The sequence below is a fragment of the Mugil cephalus genome, chromosome 16, assembly GCF_022458985.1.
Source record: "Mugil cephalus isolate CIBA_MC_2020 chromosome 16, CIBA_Mcephalus_1.1, whole genome shotgun sequence".
Taxonomy (NCBI): Eukaryota; Metazoa; Chordata; class Actinopteri; order Mugiliformes; family Mugilidae; genus Mugil; species Mugil cephalus.
In genome coordinates, this window is record NC_061785.1 from 9,370,117 (window position 1) to 9,388,229 (window position 18,113).

At 43.6% G+C, this 18,113-nt stretch overlaps 1 protein-coding gene across 1 annotated transcript in view; it reads left to right on the forward strand.

Moving 5' to 3' along the window:
* The window catches only part of LOC125021965 (glutamate receptor ionotropic, NMDA 2C-like), a 56,685-nt gene extending 38,817 nt beyond the window's left edge, over positions 1-17,868 (forward strand). The window contains exons 9-16 of the mRNA XM_047608184.1: positions 1,358-1,526; positions 3,447-3,600; positions 4,079-4,204; positions 5,927-6,156; positions 9,801-9,961; positions 11,935-12,122; positions 13,513-13,745; positions 14,937-17,868. Of these exons, the coding sequence (XP_047464140.1) occupies positions 1,358-1,526; positions 3,447-3,600; positions 4,079-4,204; positions 5,927-6,156; positions 9,801-9,961; positions 11,935-12,122; positions 13,513-13,745; positions 14,937-16,496 (2,821 nt within the window). The 3' untranslated portion in view covers positions 16,497-17,868. The remainder of the gene's footprint in view (positions 1-1,357; positions 1,527-3,446; positions 3,601-4,078; positions 4,205-5,926; positions 6,157-9,800; positions 9,962-11,934; positions 12,123-13,512; positions 13,746-14,936) is intronic.
* Positions 17,869-18,113: the final 245 nt, after the last annotated feature.

Consider the following 18,113-nt stretch of genomic DNA (forward strand, 5'->3'; position numbering starts at 1 on the left):
TTTCATTCAGGATCACAGTGGTGGTAATTTCACATGCCCTCCTCCTCCATCTGTCCTCCTTTGTCCCTGCCCTCCTTTCCTTCCAAACCGAAGCCGCCGTCCCGTCAGGGCTCGTCTGGTTGCTCGCCGTGTGTGTGTGTGTGTTTTCTTTTTTTTTTTCCATCAGCTGAAAATCTTTCTTTCTCCAACTCTCTTTGGTCCGGCTGCGTCTCGTTCCACCCTACACGGTGCACTAGTTTCTGGGCGTTTTTTTTTTTTTTTGCGTTGAGACCACACAGCTCAACACAACTGCTGCCAATCCTCAGAGGCCACTGTAGCGCATGTGTACGTGCGTGAGACGGGGAGAGGCGGCCCAGTTTAGGCGCGTTCGCCTGCTTGCGCTGGTGAATTGTTAGAGGAGCGCGTGTAACGATGACAGGTGGCCGGCTCCTGCGGCAATTAATTAACACTGAATTTAACAGAGCCGGGCTCCCGTGAAAGAAGCGAGCCCCCCGAAAAAATGTTTCCAAACTGAACGACTGAAAATAATCAACTTGTTAATTACTCGCTTGACTCTTCGCTTATTCACTCGCATTCTCTCTTTATCATTCCTCACATCGCATGCTGACTCATTGACGGGGTTGAGGTTATCAGTCAGCAACTCACACACATACACACACAGAGTGACTCAGCTCTTGTAGATTTTAGGCCTCTGGATAAACCATAGAGAGGATTTTTTTATTTTTTTTTTGGGAGGGATTTTTATCAACTTGCTTTTCAGTCTGTGTGCTTTCAACATTCGCTGTCACTTTTTGAAGTTGCCCAATATGTTTTGCTCTATTATGTTTTTTCCCGTTTCGTCTACGCTTCCCGTCCTTCTGCTCCCTCCTTCTACACCCCATTAAGTAGCGAGGCCACACAGAGGAAGCGGCCGCGTCCCGCGAACGCTACACACCTTAATGGGCTTTGATTAAAGGCCAACACAGCCACTCAACCATTCACCGCGCGCTCCGCCTCACTGTGTGCGCGCGCGCACGCGCGTTATTCGTGCGCGTTTGCAATTTTGTCTGCCTGTAAGACACCTTGCTAACTGACATTGATTTTGGCTAACGAACCCAGCCGTCGCGAGTCCTTCACTTTGCAGCCGTAGACGACGGCCACTGTGAGCATGAGAGACTATTTAGCGCTCGCTCTCTGCAACAGAGTACAACAACAACAACAACAACAACAGCTTTGGTCTGTGAAGCTAAAGATAGCGACAGCCCCAGCTGCCGGAAAGGGTCTTTGATCGCAATATGTTGAAACAAAACTGAATTTACTGCACCGTATGTGTGACTCTGCTTTTTCTTTTTTTCTTTCTTTCTTTCCTGTCTCACAGTATTATTGGCCACTCAGAGTCCTACACCAAACTCTGCTGCAAGGGCTTCTGCATAGACATCCTCAAGAAGCTGTCCCGCACCATCAAGTTCTCCTACGATCTTTACCTGGTCACTAACGGAAAGCACGGCAAGCTCGTCCGTGGGACTTGGAACGGGATGATTGGGGAGGTGAGGCTCGGGCCCGAGTTATTTAAAGAACGGCAAATCCCTGAACGCAGCAGCTGGTGCGGTTGTATTGAGCTGCCTACTGGCGTCGCACAGGCCAGTTGTTAGAACAAGGTGTTTTAAAGCGTTCGTCCACAGATAAACGTAGCCTTGGGCTGTCGCACGTCCCAATTCCATTAAAGGCAGGTTATTTATGTGAAGCCTACTTTATAATATACAAAAACAGTGGCATACTGCTGAATAAAGCAGCACACAATAATAATTGTTCCTCGATTATCTTCTGTCTCCATCACACACAATGCAGCCATAAATCCTGCCAGCCGATGAATGCGAGCCCAATATTCAGTCTTATTTTAGACCTGTGTTAGTCTTTGCTAACTTGTGAGTCAAACACTTGGATCTCCTGCGGCTGAATGTTGTTTAATAGCAGGCAGTTAATTTACAATGTTTTATAAAGACTTTTTCACTGTCGACAGCCTCTTGTAAACAACGTTAACATGAGCGATGTTAACGATCTAAAACTAGAAAGCCATAAAATCAAAGCAGTGAACTAAAAGAGATTAAAATACTGCACACCCTAGAGCGGAGGGGATGGACAGAGATGGGCGATCAATCTCTGTTTTACTACAAGTCACTTTCGTATAAACGCAGGAGCCTCCCATAGAGACTAGGAACTCAAACCTGCTTTGAGCTCTTAGTGTCTATTATGTTTTGAAGTGTGTTTCCACTGCAAAGACCAGGGTCCAAATCAAGTTCAAGGGAACACATTTTACCATCCTAAGAGCTCAGGAGATTGAGGCCTGATGCAGTGAACATTTCGGATTGAAAATTCATGCCATTTTTAATTCTCCTTAATACTGTTGCTCCTCTGCTGTCCAGCATTGAGTCAATGACTACATTTACAAAGCAATAAATCAATGTATGAAAGAACATTTTAGTTCCTTGAAAAAAAATAGACTTTGTCTAAAAGTTCCTGGTACTTTGGATGAAAACGGTGCTGTTCTTAATAGAAATTGTAAAAAAAAAAAAAAAAAATCTTTAATTAAATAAGTGCTAAAACATTAATCTGCAAATAAAATAACAACAACAACAACAACAAAAACACATTACGCCTCTTTATGAAATGTGAAACAGGATGAAATGTGAAAGCCGGGCTCTTTGTATGATGTATTGTTTATGAAAGTCAAGGTTTTGACAGTCTATTCAGCAAGTTTTATCAGACTATCGTAGTAAAATTGGAAATTGTTTGGTACATTCGAATGCAGCGGAACAAGCGCCTCCATCACAGTGCTCTTCTCTCCCCCACCTATGCACAATGATGTGACAAGTGTCGCCATCATTACATGGTCGAGAGAGTCTCTTTGATGTGTTTTATGTAGGTCAGTGGTGTGAGGTCATGCATATACATATGGAGATAATATGCCCCCCCCCCCACACACACACACACACACATCACACACACACATCAACAGGTGTTCCTCTGGAGAGCCTTCTTGCTTGCGTTTCCACAACTGAATGTGTGTAGTTATATGAGAGTGTGTGTGTGTGTGTAGAACACTTCTAGCAAAAGAATATCCTGCTTTTTGCCCAAAACTACTTTGCATTTGAAGACTCTCGGCATGCAGCATCCTCTCTTCCTGGATGCTCAAATGATGAGACAAATATTATTCATTTATCTCTGCAGACAGCCATCATTAGAGCCACGTCGTACTGTAGAATACTAAATGTGTTTGCTGCCGGTCGCTTCCTTCCTCTGAAAAGACTGCCGTTCAGAATTTGCGCTGTTATTTGCAAAGATGTTTTTTTTTTTTTTTTTTGCCACAGTCCAAAAAAAGAATCAAATACAGGAAACGTTGGTGACCCACTATCAACGCCCCACCGTTTCTGCATTCTCTCACATTTTTTTCCCGTTCCTTCTCCCAGGTTTTGTACAGACGAGCCGACATGGCCATCGGCTCCCTCACCATCAACGAGGAGCGTTCAGAAATCATCGACTTCTCCGTGCCGTTTGTCGAGACAGGCATCAGTGTCATGGTGGCACGCAGCAATGGGACCGTATCCCCGTCTGCCTTTCTTGGTGAGGAACGCGTCCTCCGCATTAACTCTGATTGGATTCTCTTCCGTTTCAGACCTGATCACAGCATCTGTCATCCCGGAGTATAGTGCTTGCCATGTTTCCGCTTTCTTCCACGATGGCCTACTTAAACGAGTTCTGTCTCTGCAGACGCTTCAGGAAACTTCCCATTAAGCTTTTATCCCGCCAATAACTGTAGCCTACAACTAAATCCCCTATACGCACCACACAGGCACGCACGTACACACACACACCTAAATCCCCTTTTCCAAACCCCAAACAACAAAATTCAGGCACAAAATCCTCAACAGCGTGTTTCCCCCCCTTTTCTATTTCACATCAGTCAGTTCTCCATTCTCCCACCTGCTATCCCCCTACCACACACGGTGACCCCCATCACCGGGTGAGGTTTAGAAGCGGGAGGTACAAAAGGGAGTTACTTCAATCCACGTTTGTTCATTTACTTTCATTCCTCCTTCAGAGCCCTACAGCCCTGCAGTGTGGGTCATGATGTTTGTGATGTGCCTGACCGTGGTGGCCGTGACCGTGTTCGTGTTCGAGTACTTCAGCCCGGTCGGCTACAACCGCAGCCTGGTGAGCGCCAAAGGTGAGTATCACACTTGAATGTAATTAATTACTACAGCATCATCAAAGCGCAGAAAAGAAAAAATAAATCTCACAGATTTGGCATAGTGCTAAATGGATTAATACTTATTGGTATTTTTCTAAAAATATCCACGCAGTAGCTCCAAGCTCGTCAGTTTGCAACCCCACCAACCCGCTTACATGCCGCCAACTCCCGTACTGTTAAGAGTTACTCAACAAAATCTTCGGAGAGGGTTAATCAATCCCACAATGCAGCTCTGGCGGAGCGTGGCTTCGTCTCCAGGTCCGAAAGGTCATTTTCCTGTTTTAATTAGCATTCGCCGCTGCACTAATCGAAGCGTGATTGATGGCGGTGGCACCCTCTGTTGCTAACACATGAGCAGCGGTGGCAGAGAGCGATGGCGGGCGGGCGGAGGCTGTGAAATTGTTCTGCTGTTTGGAAGTTTGCAGAAGGGCACACTCACGGTAGTGAACAGTAGACATTGTTTGGTAGAGGAGCGATCGAATAGGGACGAGGACTGCTTTGTTGTACATCAGCTTTGCGTGTCGCCACCCAGAAACGAGAAGCTAGAAGTAAACACAACGTCGCGTTGACAGGACAGATCAAAACAGGACTCAGCGTGGATTCGAACCATGCGGTTCCTCAGCGGGTCGCCCTGTTAATGGCTGCTGTGGCTGCAGGTACTGAAGCTTCTGCACAGTGAAGTGAAAAAATATGTCATCACACTGACAGTAATTACGTCTATGGTAAACTATATCTATATCTCACTTATCTATGGTGGTATCCTGCCATGCAGGTAAGATTTGTTATTTCTTTTAAAATCTCTGCCTGTGAGGACGCAGCTTCTTTCTATGATGCACTTCTCTCTGCTGAAGAAACGGTTCATATAAAACTGTCCTACCAAGAAAATGATCATCCATCTCTTCATAACAGCACAAAGAGGAGGTCTGGGCGGTTATGGTTAACAGGGTCAACAAAACACTGAAATGAAATCACTTTTTTTTTTTTAACCATGACATTTGTAAATGTTCATTGACCTTAACAGAAGGTTATTTTGATGATCTTTGTCTTTTTCCTACCCAGCTTCAATGAAACCTTAAATATCATTTTGTGCTGACAACATCTATGTTGTGTATCTGGAAAAAACGAGCTCTAGACCTTCTAAAAATATATTTTAAAGGTGTAGAGCCAGCTCCATTTATCACTTTTGTTTTAGGCTCAAGACATTTCTATTTGGATATTTTTTGGAGGGGGATTATTGTAGTCATTAAAAGAGAGTATGAACAGAACAGGGACTGAATTGGCTCTCAGCCAATTGTGGGGAACCTGACTGAGTCGGCATGTAATATGTGGCCTCCTTATTGGCTCAGCAGTGACAGGGGCGTGTCCTACTGCGTACAGGAGGCTGAGATTGACAGATGTCGGCTAGTGTGAAGCTCTATGAAACTGTGCGATGTTGAAGCAGCGCCTGTATCGTTGGCTGATTGAAGTGTTGAAAGAAGGATAATGTTTTCTGCCTCCATTTATACCAATTTACTAAAATATGTTGTATTCATGTTAATATGTGTTTAAAGAAATTTAAATTTGTGTGAGGAAATTAAAAAAAATAAACCTAGAAAAATGTCTAATCAACCAAAGATTTTGCGTCTTCCCCTGCAGACCCACTGTTGAAGACCTATGCTCTAAAACTCTCAGACTTGTCTCCTCTCTCTGTTTCCTCAGCTCCCGGCGGCCCCACATTCACAATCGGCAAATCAGTGTGGCTGCTGTGGGGCATCGTCTTCAACAACTCGGTGCCCATTGAAAACCCCAAAGGAACCACCAGTAAGATCATGGTCCTGGTCTGGGCCTTCTTTGCCGTCATCTTCCTGGCGTCTTACACTGCTAACTTGGCTGCCTTTATGATCCAGGAGCAATACATCGACACCGTGTCTGGCCTTTCTGACAAGAAGGTAAGAGACTGAGTGAAGTGTCGCTTGGAATAATAACCTCGGGGTAATTATGAGGCGGGACCGTTGCTGAAAGTTCACACAGACAGAGGAAGGCTGTTTTTGTGGAGCAATGAGATATGGAGCGCACCGCGTTCTTTGTGTTTGAATTCAACTCATGCCACATCATCTGCACTTTTCTCTGTTCATCAGTCTTCATTGACTAATAAACCGTGAACGGAAGAGAGAGAAAAAACCTCACAGAGAGCCTTTAAGATGGAGTCAAGGAAAGGGATTTTTGTTGTGAATGTCTCTGTCCTTTTCCTATCAGCGGGGAGCTGGTGGCATGAATGACTAATCAATTACTGCCTTCTGTCAATACAGATGGTGTCTGCGTCTCAACTTGTTCCGTCAGTATTTCGGTCTGTCCATCAATATTCCCCCTGTGCCGTCTCCGGCACTTGTCTCTCTCACACTGTTAAAACAAGATCGCCAAATGTCAAATGATTAAAAGAAAACAGTCAAGCCACAGAGGGACAACAACAAACACGCACTTCCCTCGCCACTTAAGTGCGTATGCGCATGCTGAGACAAACACACTCGAGCTAGAAACAAAGCCTCGGAGGAGCTTTACAAGGAAGCGTTTCAGTCTTCACACATAGTAGAAGCAACTCCCAGGCAGGGATCAGCAGAACCACCTCAGTGGTCTGTGGTTGTATCAACCGACAAAATAAAGGACAGAAAGGACTGGTGTGAATTAGCCTGCCCAACGCAACATAAGTCTCCTTTGCATTCTTAGGTCCTACATGACCAGGATTAGTGGGATTTAGATCATGATACAGGCTGGACACATTCACATTACAGAGGGTATGCACTGACGTCACTGCTGCCTGGGGCCACGCCCCCTGAGGGTCAAAAACGTGGTGAAATGTAACAGTAAATACAGCGAGACCGGGAAAAATGTGGATTATCAGATCAAATTAGAGGCAATTGGACTCCATACAAACTAGTATGGATTTGGAAAAGTGGATTAGCCTCAGTTTCAGTTTGTTTAAGTTAGTTTTAGGTCATTTCAGTTATGATAAATGTAGCTTTACTGAGAAGTAACGTTAGCCATACAATACTGTAGCGTCTGACTTGGTGTTAAAAGGATGATGAGGAGTGATCGCAAATACTCCGTTTATTGTTTTAATGTTGTTTATTGTTGGAACTGAAATAGTTGCTGTCAGATAATATAACCTGACACTAAATGTGAACCGCAACACCAGGTTTCTGTGTCTGGATTCCAGTTGTTTCTTCTTAATGCGGCAAACAATTTATTTCTTTTTTCTTTGGAAGATATCTATAAAAACATATGTCAACTCTTGACTTTTTAAAATTCATTTTACAATTTAGATGCTATTAAAGCTTCATGTTCAGCTGTCACTTGTTGCCACTCAGTGACCGTAACCATGGAGACTTTGCTCACGTACATACCCTCTATTCAAAGTATGAGGCTGATGTTATTATTTATTTTTTTCATTGTCTGAAAATAAATTGTAAGCATCACCAGTGTGTTAGACCGTCTTGCATTGTGCCAAACTCTATACCCAGTTGAAACACAGTGCGGTTTCTCAGAAGCAGTTTTGAAGCTCAGTGCATTGCCCCCATTGTCACCATCTTGGCAGCGTGTGACTCCATCTAAATCCTTGCTAATTGAAAAAGCATCATTCATGCGTAACTTTAAGCTTTAATACATTTTAAACAGATGAGTTATCACCTCAGTTGAGAAATTAGCTACAGCTAGTGTTTATTGTTTTGTACCAGTCTGTAAATGTGTTTTTTTTTATAACATGTACCAGCTTTTTGAGTGCACCTCAAGTGGCCGTTCAGGGCACTGCACGCTGCTGTGTTCCCAAAAAGCTACTCAAGCCTGGCAAGAAATACACATATTTCACTTCTGTGAAAGCCCTGTGGATAGGCAGAACTTAATTAGAAAAGCCACAAGCATCAAATCAGACTGAAATGGAAAAAACAACAACAGCTAAGGGAGCAGCTTAATACAACATGTGTAATAATTTCCCTGGAAATTTCCTGCAGAGAAGTGTGCCGCGTTTTACTATTTATAGACTGAGATAAATCAGATTCTCCATATATGCATGTTTAACTGTATATAATGCAGACTGGAGTTTGTTTTGCATTTTATAAAGAGTACGTCTTTATACAGTATACTGTATACTCTCCCAAAACCACAGCAGTTCATCAGAACCCATTTAGACTTGATTTAATTTTGTCCTGAGTCCTAACTGAAGTAGTTGCGGATGTTTTTAACATAGGTGCCCATTGAGACAAATAAGATCAAATGATACAGAGAGGAGGAGGAAGCTTTTATAGTGTGACGGAGGTTGTTCAGACTCAGAGGTACTTGTTACTTCGCTTGCATGGCTGATGATCTGAGAGAGTTCTGATCTGTTCTTAATGAAGAGAGAGCTGCAACAGACACGTTGATGATAGTGATTACTGGCTTAATGAGCAAAAGTTCTTTCCTAATGATAAGTCTGAGAGCCTTATATTAAGACAGAAATAATGTGAACACCTCCTGTAATTCCTAATTTTCTGGCTATGATGTGGGCTTTTGTTCAAACAGCTGATTATTTAAAAAAAAAGAAAAAAAGGGGCATCTCGACTGAATCCATTGCAGCTGAAGAGCGATTATATCAGCGCCCATACACACACCCACTCGCACGCTCACATTTTGATTGGCCCATTCATTTGCTCTCAGCTCAAAAGGTCAATGCCGTAACCAAGATGAATAGATCTTTTCTGTTTACAGTCTAATTGAGCTCGGGACGACGCATTTCTGCTCCATTCACCGTAATTTGTCACCCCGTGAAATGTGAAGTTCGATCGGCAGCGGATTGAACCGGATTAGGATCATCTGTGGGCAGTGGAAATGATTCAAACCGACGCATGTTGACCGATATCAGAGGCAATCTAATTGAAGTGAGCGAGGGGCTTCCAGTCCTGTTGACACAGCGTTGAGTTTTAGCCGCTGATTAGATCAGTGCTGGGGGAAAAAAAAAAGGCTTTAAAATGGATTTTATTTAACCGAGTAGTCCTTCGCCTTTACCTTTACCACATTTCTTCAATCTGGTTCCCGCGTTTCTTCACTTTTCACAAGTATTTCTGCTGCTCTGTTTCTTTCACTTTCTCTTTTTACTGTCTTCTTTCCTTTCCATTTTCACCTCTTTTTTTTCCCCATCTCCTATTTTTGCACTTTCCCTTCATTTCTTCTCCTCTTTCTTTTTTCTCCCATCCCTAACCCCTTCCCCTTTTCTTCCTTTTTATTTGATCTCACCATCTCTTTCTATTTTCGCCCTCATTTTCTTGTTACGCTCTTCACTCTTCCTTTTTAAAAATCTTTTCCCGCCTTCCTCTCTGTTCATGTGTCTATCCCACTGCCCCAGTTGCTTCCCCCACCTCTTCCCTCATCTCTTCCCACATCATTCCTCCTTCCTCCTGGCATACTCTGCTCTCTCCTCTTCCCCAATGTTTCCCTCCTTTCTTCCTTCTCTCTCTAATCTGTTCTCCCAATCAAACTTCTCTAACTCTGGTCTGTTGTCTCCCATTCCTCATTTCTGCAACCGTCTCCCCTTATCCCTTTCGTCTCATCCTCTGTTTCCCTACAGTTCCAGAAACCACAGGAGCATTACCCTCCTTTCCGCTTTGGGACGGTCCCAAATGGGAGCACGGAGAGGAACATCCGCAGCAACTACCCCGACATGCACACACACATGGTGAAATACAACCAGAAGGGGGTGGAGGAAGCCCTAGAAAGCCTCAAAAATGGGTACAGTTTTTCTTAAATTTTAACTTTTAGCGCGGTTTTGTCATTAATCTTCATGCAATCAGAGTCATAAGATGTAATAATTAGAATAATAATGCGGGTGACAGAAGGATTTTTGATCCTCTTTGTGTTGTATACCTATTCATGAATTAGGTTAAAGTGATGGGTGTATTTTTAGATGTAAAGTCATGTCTAGTGCAGCTCGATATGTATAGAAAAGAGCTGTCATAAACATCCCATCTTCACAAAGGACCAACTCACACTTCAAGTATTTTAAGATCCATTTTGGGACCATTTACTACAAATTATGTTGATTTTCTTTTGTCAATGTGGAGCAAAAAAAAAAAACGTCACTGTGATGTCACTTCATCAGCTGGAGGCAAAATTGAAGCGAACACTGTCAATGTCAACCACTAAAAAAGCATCGCTTGCTTGTTCAACTTTGGTTGAACGTGATTAAAAGAAAGGAAAAGAGTGAGACAATCATTCACAACGCTCGTGTTTGCAGCGCGCACTTCATATCAGGTAAAATGCATCATCAGTTTCAGCCTGAATAACATTACGGGTTAAACAAAATTGTTACAGGTTAATGCTAATGCTAACTTCAAGCCAGCCCAGCGTTATAATGGGTTATAGTGGATGTGAGTGAGAGTGTAGTGGTAGTTGTGAATACAGTCCCATTAGTCAGAGCCAACTTTTTGAAATAGCACTCTAAAAGATACATTCTCCTTGTCCAGGGGTCAGCAACCTTCAACACTCAAAGAGCCATTTGGACCCGTTTCCCATAGAAAAGAAAACACTGGGAACCACAAAACCCCTTTGACATCTAAAATGAAGATAACACTGCATATATCGTTTTTACCTCTATGCTAGGCCTATGTATATAAAAAAAAATATATATTGTGTTGAATTTATGAAATGAAAGAACTGCAAAAGAGAAAGCAACATTTTGTTTATGCATAGGAATACATTTTGAAACTCCGAAAAAAAGCAGGTTGAACGTAACACAGCATATATCGTTTTTTACTTCTATGCTATGTATATTTATGAAATGAAAGAATTGCTACAAAGAAAACAAAATTGTATTTATGCATACATAACAGGGATTTATTCATGGTTGGCTTACCTGCGGTAGAAAAGTTCAGCTGTCTGCACATGCCGGCGGGTGTCGCACATCGGCAGTCGTGACGTATATTATGAGCGACAAAAAATTAAACACATTTTATTTTAATGTTACGAGATCACCGTAAATTCAAATTTATTATTATGTTTAAAAAACTAACGAACTAAAATAAAATACATTTGAATTAAATGCTCGATAGCAAAGAGTATATGCGCTGCAATGCACTGTGGGAGTTAAGTGTTTTTTGATGTTACGACCTAGTATATACAGTCAATGGTTACGACCATGAGTGCGAGTGGTGGTGTGGCATTCAGTGTCATTCAGTTGTTGTGTAGCGCTTGTTGTAAGTGTAATTTATGGATTTGGTGCAGAAGACTTTCTTGAGCCCTTGACTTTTTCTTCAATGCCATGTTTTTACTTTTCATTATCAGGCAGACTAACTTTTTGTGAACTGTTTGCTCTATTTGTGGTTGACAGACCACCTCAAGTCAGCATTTTAATGACCAAATACCTGCAACACTAATGATGTCATTGTAAGCCTGTTAACACTCACAGCCTCCGGAGTGTCCAGTCATAGACTCCTCCTCGTCTCTGTTACATTTTCTTTTGATCAAAATGATCTTGCAGCTAGACTCTTCACAACCCCATGTAACTCTGAAAGAACGTTTCTAAAAAACTGATCAAAGGTTCACTTTGATGGGTTGTCATTTGTAAGCAAGTTTGAAGGTGACTGTTTCTGGAATTAACTGTGTAAAAAAAAATGGGCTAAAACAAAAAAAACAACCTATGTGTGAAATATAAAACACCAGTTGTTAAGCTTTTTCTTAGATAAACATGATGTATTTCCATGCAGGAAGCTTGACGCCTTCATCTATGATGCTGCGGTTTTGAACTACATGGCGGGGAAGGATGAGGGCTGCAAACTGGTGACGATTGGCAGCGGGAAAGTGTTTGCCACCACGGGATACGGCATCGCTTTGGAGAAAAACTCCCGCTGGAAACGACCTATTGACTTGGCGCTGCTGCAGTTCCTCGGAGATGGTGTGCGCTCATTCAAAACTTACATCAAGCACAACTCTTACCTGTACAATCACAATCACATGTTCCGCAGCTATTTCTGTGTCACTGTATACGAAACCGCGGAAGTGGCGTCAGTCCAACTCAGTGCATGTTGTATCGGCAGGGAAGTGGGCTTACAGGGAAGAGTTAATATCCTGCAGAACAGCACGGAGTGTCAGCGATATGATTATCTCTGTTACACACTCACACACATACACACGCCCTACCTACGTACGCAGTCACACAAACGCACCATGATGGCCGCTGGTGCGGAGTTAATATCCTCCCTCCTCTTGAGAGCTTAAGAGCACCCCACACATATTGTCGCACTCACTCCGAGTTATCCATGATGGTTTAATAAATAACGTGTTTATGGTCAACATACGGCAACTGAGTGATAAAACGGGCCATGCTCCCTGGAGGCCAATGGAAAAAGCTTCCTCAAGAGGTGGCCACCTGTTCTGAGGCCTGGACGAGCAGCTTATGTGGTAATGATGGCGAATAGAGGCGTGTACTATAAATCTATTTCATGCTTTTAAATGCACCTCTACCACTAAAGAATAATGAATATGAAAATAGTCACTGGGATATCCACTGGCAAGACCTTGATTTGAGGGTGTTCACATAGACTTAGACTTCAATGATCCACAAGGGAACTTGCTTGGTCACAGTAGCTTAGTAGCAGAATTAGCATATGAACAAATGAATGAGAAATATAGGCTAGAACTATAAATTATATACATAGGAATGATAGTCAGATACATCATTGTCAATTAAGATGAACAACATGGAATCATCTGTTCCATATAGGTGAGTTGTTGTACAGCTGGACAGAGTAGGGTGTGAAAGAAGTTCTGTAGTGTAGCTGAATCAATCTGTTGAATGAGCTCCACTGTCCCTCTATAGTTTGGTGTAGTGGATGAGATGGATCGTCCATGATGGAGAGCAGTTTGTCCAGTGTCCTACTATCCCTCATTGAGACAAACGTCTCCAACTCAATGCCGATCATATGTCCAGCCTTTCAGATCAATTTTATCGATCCTACTAATGTCCCTTTTGGCTGGTACTACCCAACAAACCACAGCAAACAACAACAAAATTGAACAGAATTTAGTTTGCTGCAGCTGCATTTAAATCTCTGGTACTAAAGTGCACACAACATACCAATACAGAGATGCCAGACCATAAACTGAATATAAAAGCCATAACAATACTACTGTAGTATTTAAAAGCTAGTTTGGGGAAACAGGTGATCACAGACAGGATTTAGACTGTGTGGTGACAACAGAGATAGTTTTGAGCAAATGCTTACATCCAGGCTGTTATAATTTGATGTCTCACATTGTCTTCCTGTACACCTCAATCCCTTCAGGAGACACCCAACGCTTAGAGACAGTCTGGTTGTCGGGCATCTGCCAGAACGAGAAGAACGAAGTGATGAGCAGCAAGTTGGACATCGACAACATGGCAGGCGTCTTCTACATGCTCCTGGTGGCAATGGGCCTCAGCCTGCTGGTCTTCGCCTGGGAGCACCTGCTCTACTGGAAGCTACGACACTCTGTCCACAAGTCGCACAAACTCGACTTCCTGTTGGCCATCAGCAGGGTGAGACTTGCACTCGAGTCAGTTGATTGTCGAGTTGTTTTCGTTAAAGATCCGGGTTGTTTGCACATCCTCGGTTGGTTTGATGGCTCATTGGTTTGAGAAATTGCTTCAGTGATTTTTACAGTGATTATTTAGTTAAATGACTGATTGGCCCGCTGTAATTGGATTAGCTGTGCAGCAGCTTGGATGGGAGATTGAAAGTCTGGCTGGTTGATTGTTTTGACTCTAAATGGTTAGGGGACTTTTTCCTCTATTTAATGTGATGTTTTACATGAGGTGGCTTTTGTGTGATGGCAAATTAATGCAAATAGATGTGTATTTGCATGTAATTACATAGTAACATTGGAGGACCTTGTAATAATATTAGCGAAAAATGCTCAGCCTTCTCATTAGGAATGAGATGGGAGGGGAAAGAGGAGAGATTAAAAGCAAGAAAAGCAGCTCTAATTCTGGTGTTTACCCAACATTTAACTTTGATTGCCGAGTGTTCATTTGCAATTAACCTAAATCAGTCCCCAGTTTGTTGATGCCTTTGTTAGCGAATGTGGTTAGTGAGGCAAAATGATCTGGCTGAAGTTACAGCCATTGAAATATCTATGGACTCCAGCTTCCTCTACTGTGTAATTATAACATTGTGCCTGGCTCTGGGTTTTATCAGATTAACGGCTAAATGACTATCTGATCATTAATCCGTATGGGGCGGCCCCAAGGACCAAATTAAATTTGGCTGTTTCAAGATCTCTCAGTAAACTGTAAGCAGAGAGCAGCCATGGGATTTGGCTCTCTGTTTGTCCAAGCATTTAGAGACTATTTAGAGTCTTTAGGCATGCGTGTGTCTGTGCCCGTGTACTATTATTGAGGCAATCCTCTCAGCTTGAACAGTTTTTCTTTAAGTCCCAGGAGAATGCATAATGAATTTCTGACTAAGACTTGCCTCAGTGACAAAATGAGAAATCCTTTTAAAAAATTTAATCGTAATGCCAATGCAGGGGTTCAACCGTTAGGAGTTAGCTCGTCACTTTGAGGTGCACAAATTGGTTGAAACCTTGTCTGTGAATCGGTTCTCTCAGGACAAATTGGGCAATTCAAGGTTAAAGTTTAGAGACCGTCGAATGATTCAACTACAATTAGTTTTTTTTTATCCTCATTTCTTCTAAACGTTCTTTTTTTTTTATCTCTTTCATCTATCAGGGCATTTACAGTTGTTTCAATGGAGTGGAGGATCCTGGGCGTTCATCTGGTTTGGCTAAACCCGACCTGACCTCCAATTACGCTCAAGCGAATATGCTCAAGATGCTTCGCACTGCCAAGGACCTGGTCTCCACTGCCAACGTTGAGAGCTCCCTGGACAACGCCACCAAGACCATCGAGAAGTTGAGTCGTCACGGTGGCAGCTTGCCTGTACGTGTTCCACAACTTGCCACAGAGGCCGTGCCAGGAGGCTTTGCTTATATTACAGAGAATCACTGCTCTCTTCCTCAACGCTCCCTGACCCCACCCCTCACGGCTGTCACCTCTCTGAAACAGCACCGGGGTGTGACCAGGCCGACGCCGCTGCGCTACACACTTCCAACTCGCTCTTCGTCGTGTCTTTACGACCAACCACTTCCTGTTTCCAGTCTCAGTAGCCCCCACCTGGCCGTAGGGGATCCTCTCCCTCATCAGCACCCGCACCACTACCAGACCACTGGGAGACTTTACATGGACAACCATCCTCACTCCCCCTTCATCCCTTACAATGATCTCCAGCTGCCTGACATCTACGCTTCTCACCCGGTCTCCTCGCCCCATAACCAGCACGTGCAGATGGGCTTCACCCGGCGGAAACGGAGGTCCAGGAGTTTTCAGTGTGAGGACGGGGACGTGGAGCGGAGAAAACACGGGGACCAGGAGAAGAGTGACAAAGGTCCCATCTGTCTGAGTGAGCTCAAAGCCAACCACCTCCAAGACAACCACATCTCTGCCCCGAGTGTCGACAACATCTACTCGGGGGAGGTGATGTGTCCTCGGGTGGAGAACTACAGCTCGTGGCCTCCCGAGGACCTCGTGCTGAGAGGGAGACGCAGGCACCGCCGCCCTTCTTTTCTTAAAGCAACTTGGGGGAGCGAGCAGATCCGCCAGCAGGATGAATCCCTGTCTTCCCTGTCCAGCCAGTCACCTTCAACCCTGCCGGACCTGTTCCCATGCATTCTTACGTCGGCCGCACCTGCCAAACCCTACAACCCTGCTCATCTCCGAAACAACCTGTGCCTCCCAAGGAACCAGGCCTACCTCCACATAAGGGAGGACCAGAGGAAGCCTAATGGGCGTAAGGGCCAGAGGCTGCGCTACTCCCAATCTGCACACCTCCCCACGTACGGCGAAGCAGTGCGACACGGGACTGGGTTAGGGCGGGGCATGGTGCGGAGAGCGACTAGCTTGCTTAGTAGACAGTATGCGCACTACCTGAACTCGTATCCTGGACTACCGCTCTACCACGGCCCCCTGGACCTGCAGCAGCACAACCCGGCTTCTAGCAGTCACCCAAGTCCCAGCCCTATGTGCCAACTACTGGCTTGTGGTGGTGGACATTGCGGGGGCCAGCGGGCCCTACTGTACCAGGACAGTGTGTATGGAGCCTACGGGATCTATCAGGGGTCTCAGACTGCATCAGAAGCTCAGGGATGTCAGGGAGCAGGGGGCCAACCTGTCGGGAGCCCCTGTGTACTTCGGCCCTGGCGACGGGTGTCTAGTCTGGAGTCTGAAGTCTGATTGTGAACCATAAGGACCTCACGATGTAAACTGTGGAGATTACCGAAGACAAGACTCTGAAACATTACCACTGTGGAGAGAGTTTGTTGATTAGATTAATGTCAAGGGGCAACGTTTCACCCCTTTGAAGTATTATCTATGTGATGTTGTGTGGTAAAGAATAGAAGTATGGGTCTCCTGATGTGATGTACACTACCGTAAGAAGACGGCACAGCCACCAATTTATCCTGGAGAAAGCTGTGGAAAGCTGAAGGCGGCAGGTTTAACTCACTTGCCGCTTTCCTACGAACAACGCTTGTGTGTTTTCCGTGCTTTAATGTGCACTAAGATTTACAACAGTCCATGGTGTTGGCGCATGGTTAAACTATAACCAGAGTTTTTTATGCCGTGTGTGTGTGTTGTGTATATTTTAAAATGTGGATGGTCGGGGTTCAGTCTTGGGTGTCGTCTAGTAGATGAACCGTTTACAGCCGGAGAGAACAAGCGGAGGAATAAAGGATTGTCTATTTAAATACAGCCGCCAAAAAATAAGCAGCCACTGTAGCAGGACGTTTGAGGACAACGGCAGAGGAGAACGAGAGAGGGGGTTTAATCTCAACATTCAATATTAAAACACTTTGAGGTTTTTAGAGTGAAACGATCATTTTGAGACAAATGCATATCAGGTAACTTCTTTGAATATTCATAACGCTGTGGAGCTGAAACCTTTTCACGTCTTCATACGAGTGATGAATCAGAGCGAACCAGTGACTTTATGAAAGCAGTCCATATGAACACAATCTGCAAAAAAAAAAAAAAAAAAATGTTGACAGTATGTAATGGGACAGTATTGACCAGCACTAGGTGTCTTAAACCATGGACTCTTGTTTCCTCACTGGGTCTCATTGCGAGGCCACAGCACAGCACAACATCCGACAGGGCCTCACATCAAACAACGTCCCATACTCTAAGTACTATATAAATATAGAAACATGTGTTATTTGAGGCTGGTTAGTGCCATATTCATGTATTCTACATATGATAGGAATTTATAGTCACTGTTTTTCTAAACACATCTCTGGCACTTTTTTTTTTTTTTAAACCGTTGCGGATTTACTGGAACATTTGTTATTATTATTATTACTATTATTATTATTATTATTGTGTATTAACTATATCAGTTGGCCTATATTAAGATTTTCATCACCCTCCTCCTTTCCACTCTTTTATATTCCCTCCTCATCCTACTTTTTTCCCCCCATCTCCTCTAACTGTTTAATGATCAAATTTAAATGAGGTAATTGAAAGCTATTCTAGTATCTATATTACCTGGATCCCTCACCCTGTAATTAATCACTTAGACCAATTAAAGAGCCTTTTTTCGATTAACACACATGCGTGCCTCGTCTCTGTGGAGTCTTTATCTTGTGTGCTTGTGTATTGTGTAAGAAAACAATGTATTGAAGGAATAGCGGTTAAGGAAAATGGAAAATGAGAAGCTGCTGCGAGCTGAGGGTTATGTTAGAAGTGGAAGCAGGTGGGAAAAGCTAACTTAGCATTATGCTAAGGTGAGAAAATATTTTTTGTTGTTTTTAAACAAAAAATTGTGGTTTTACAAGAGCTTATTTGTTAGCCGTT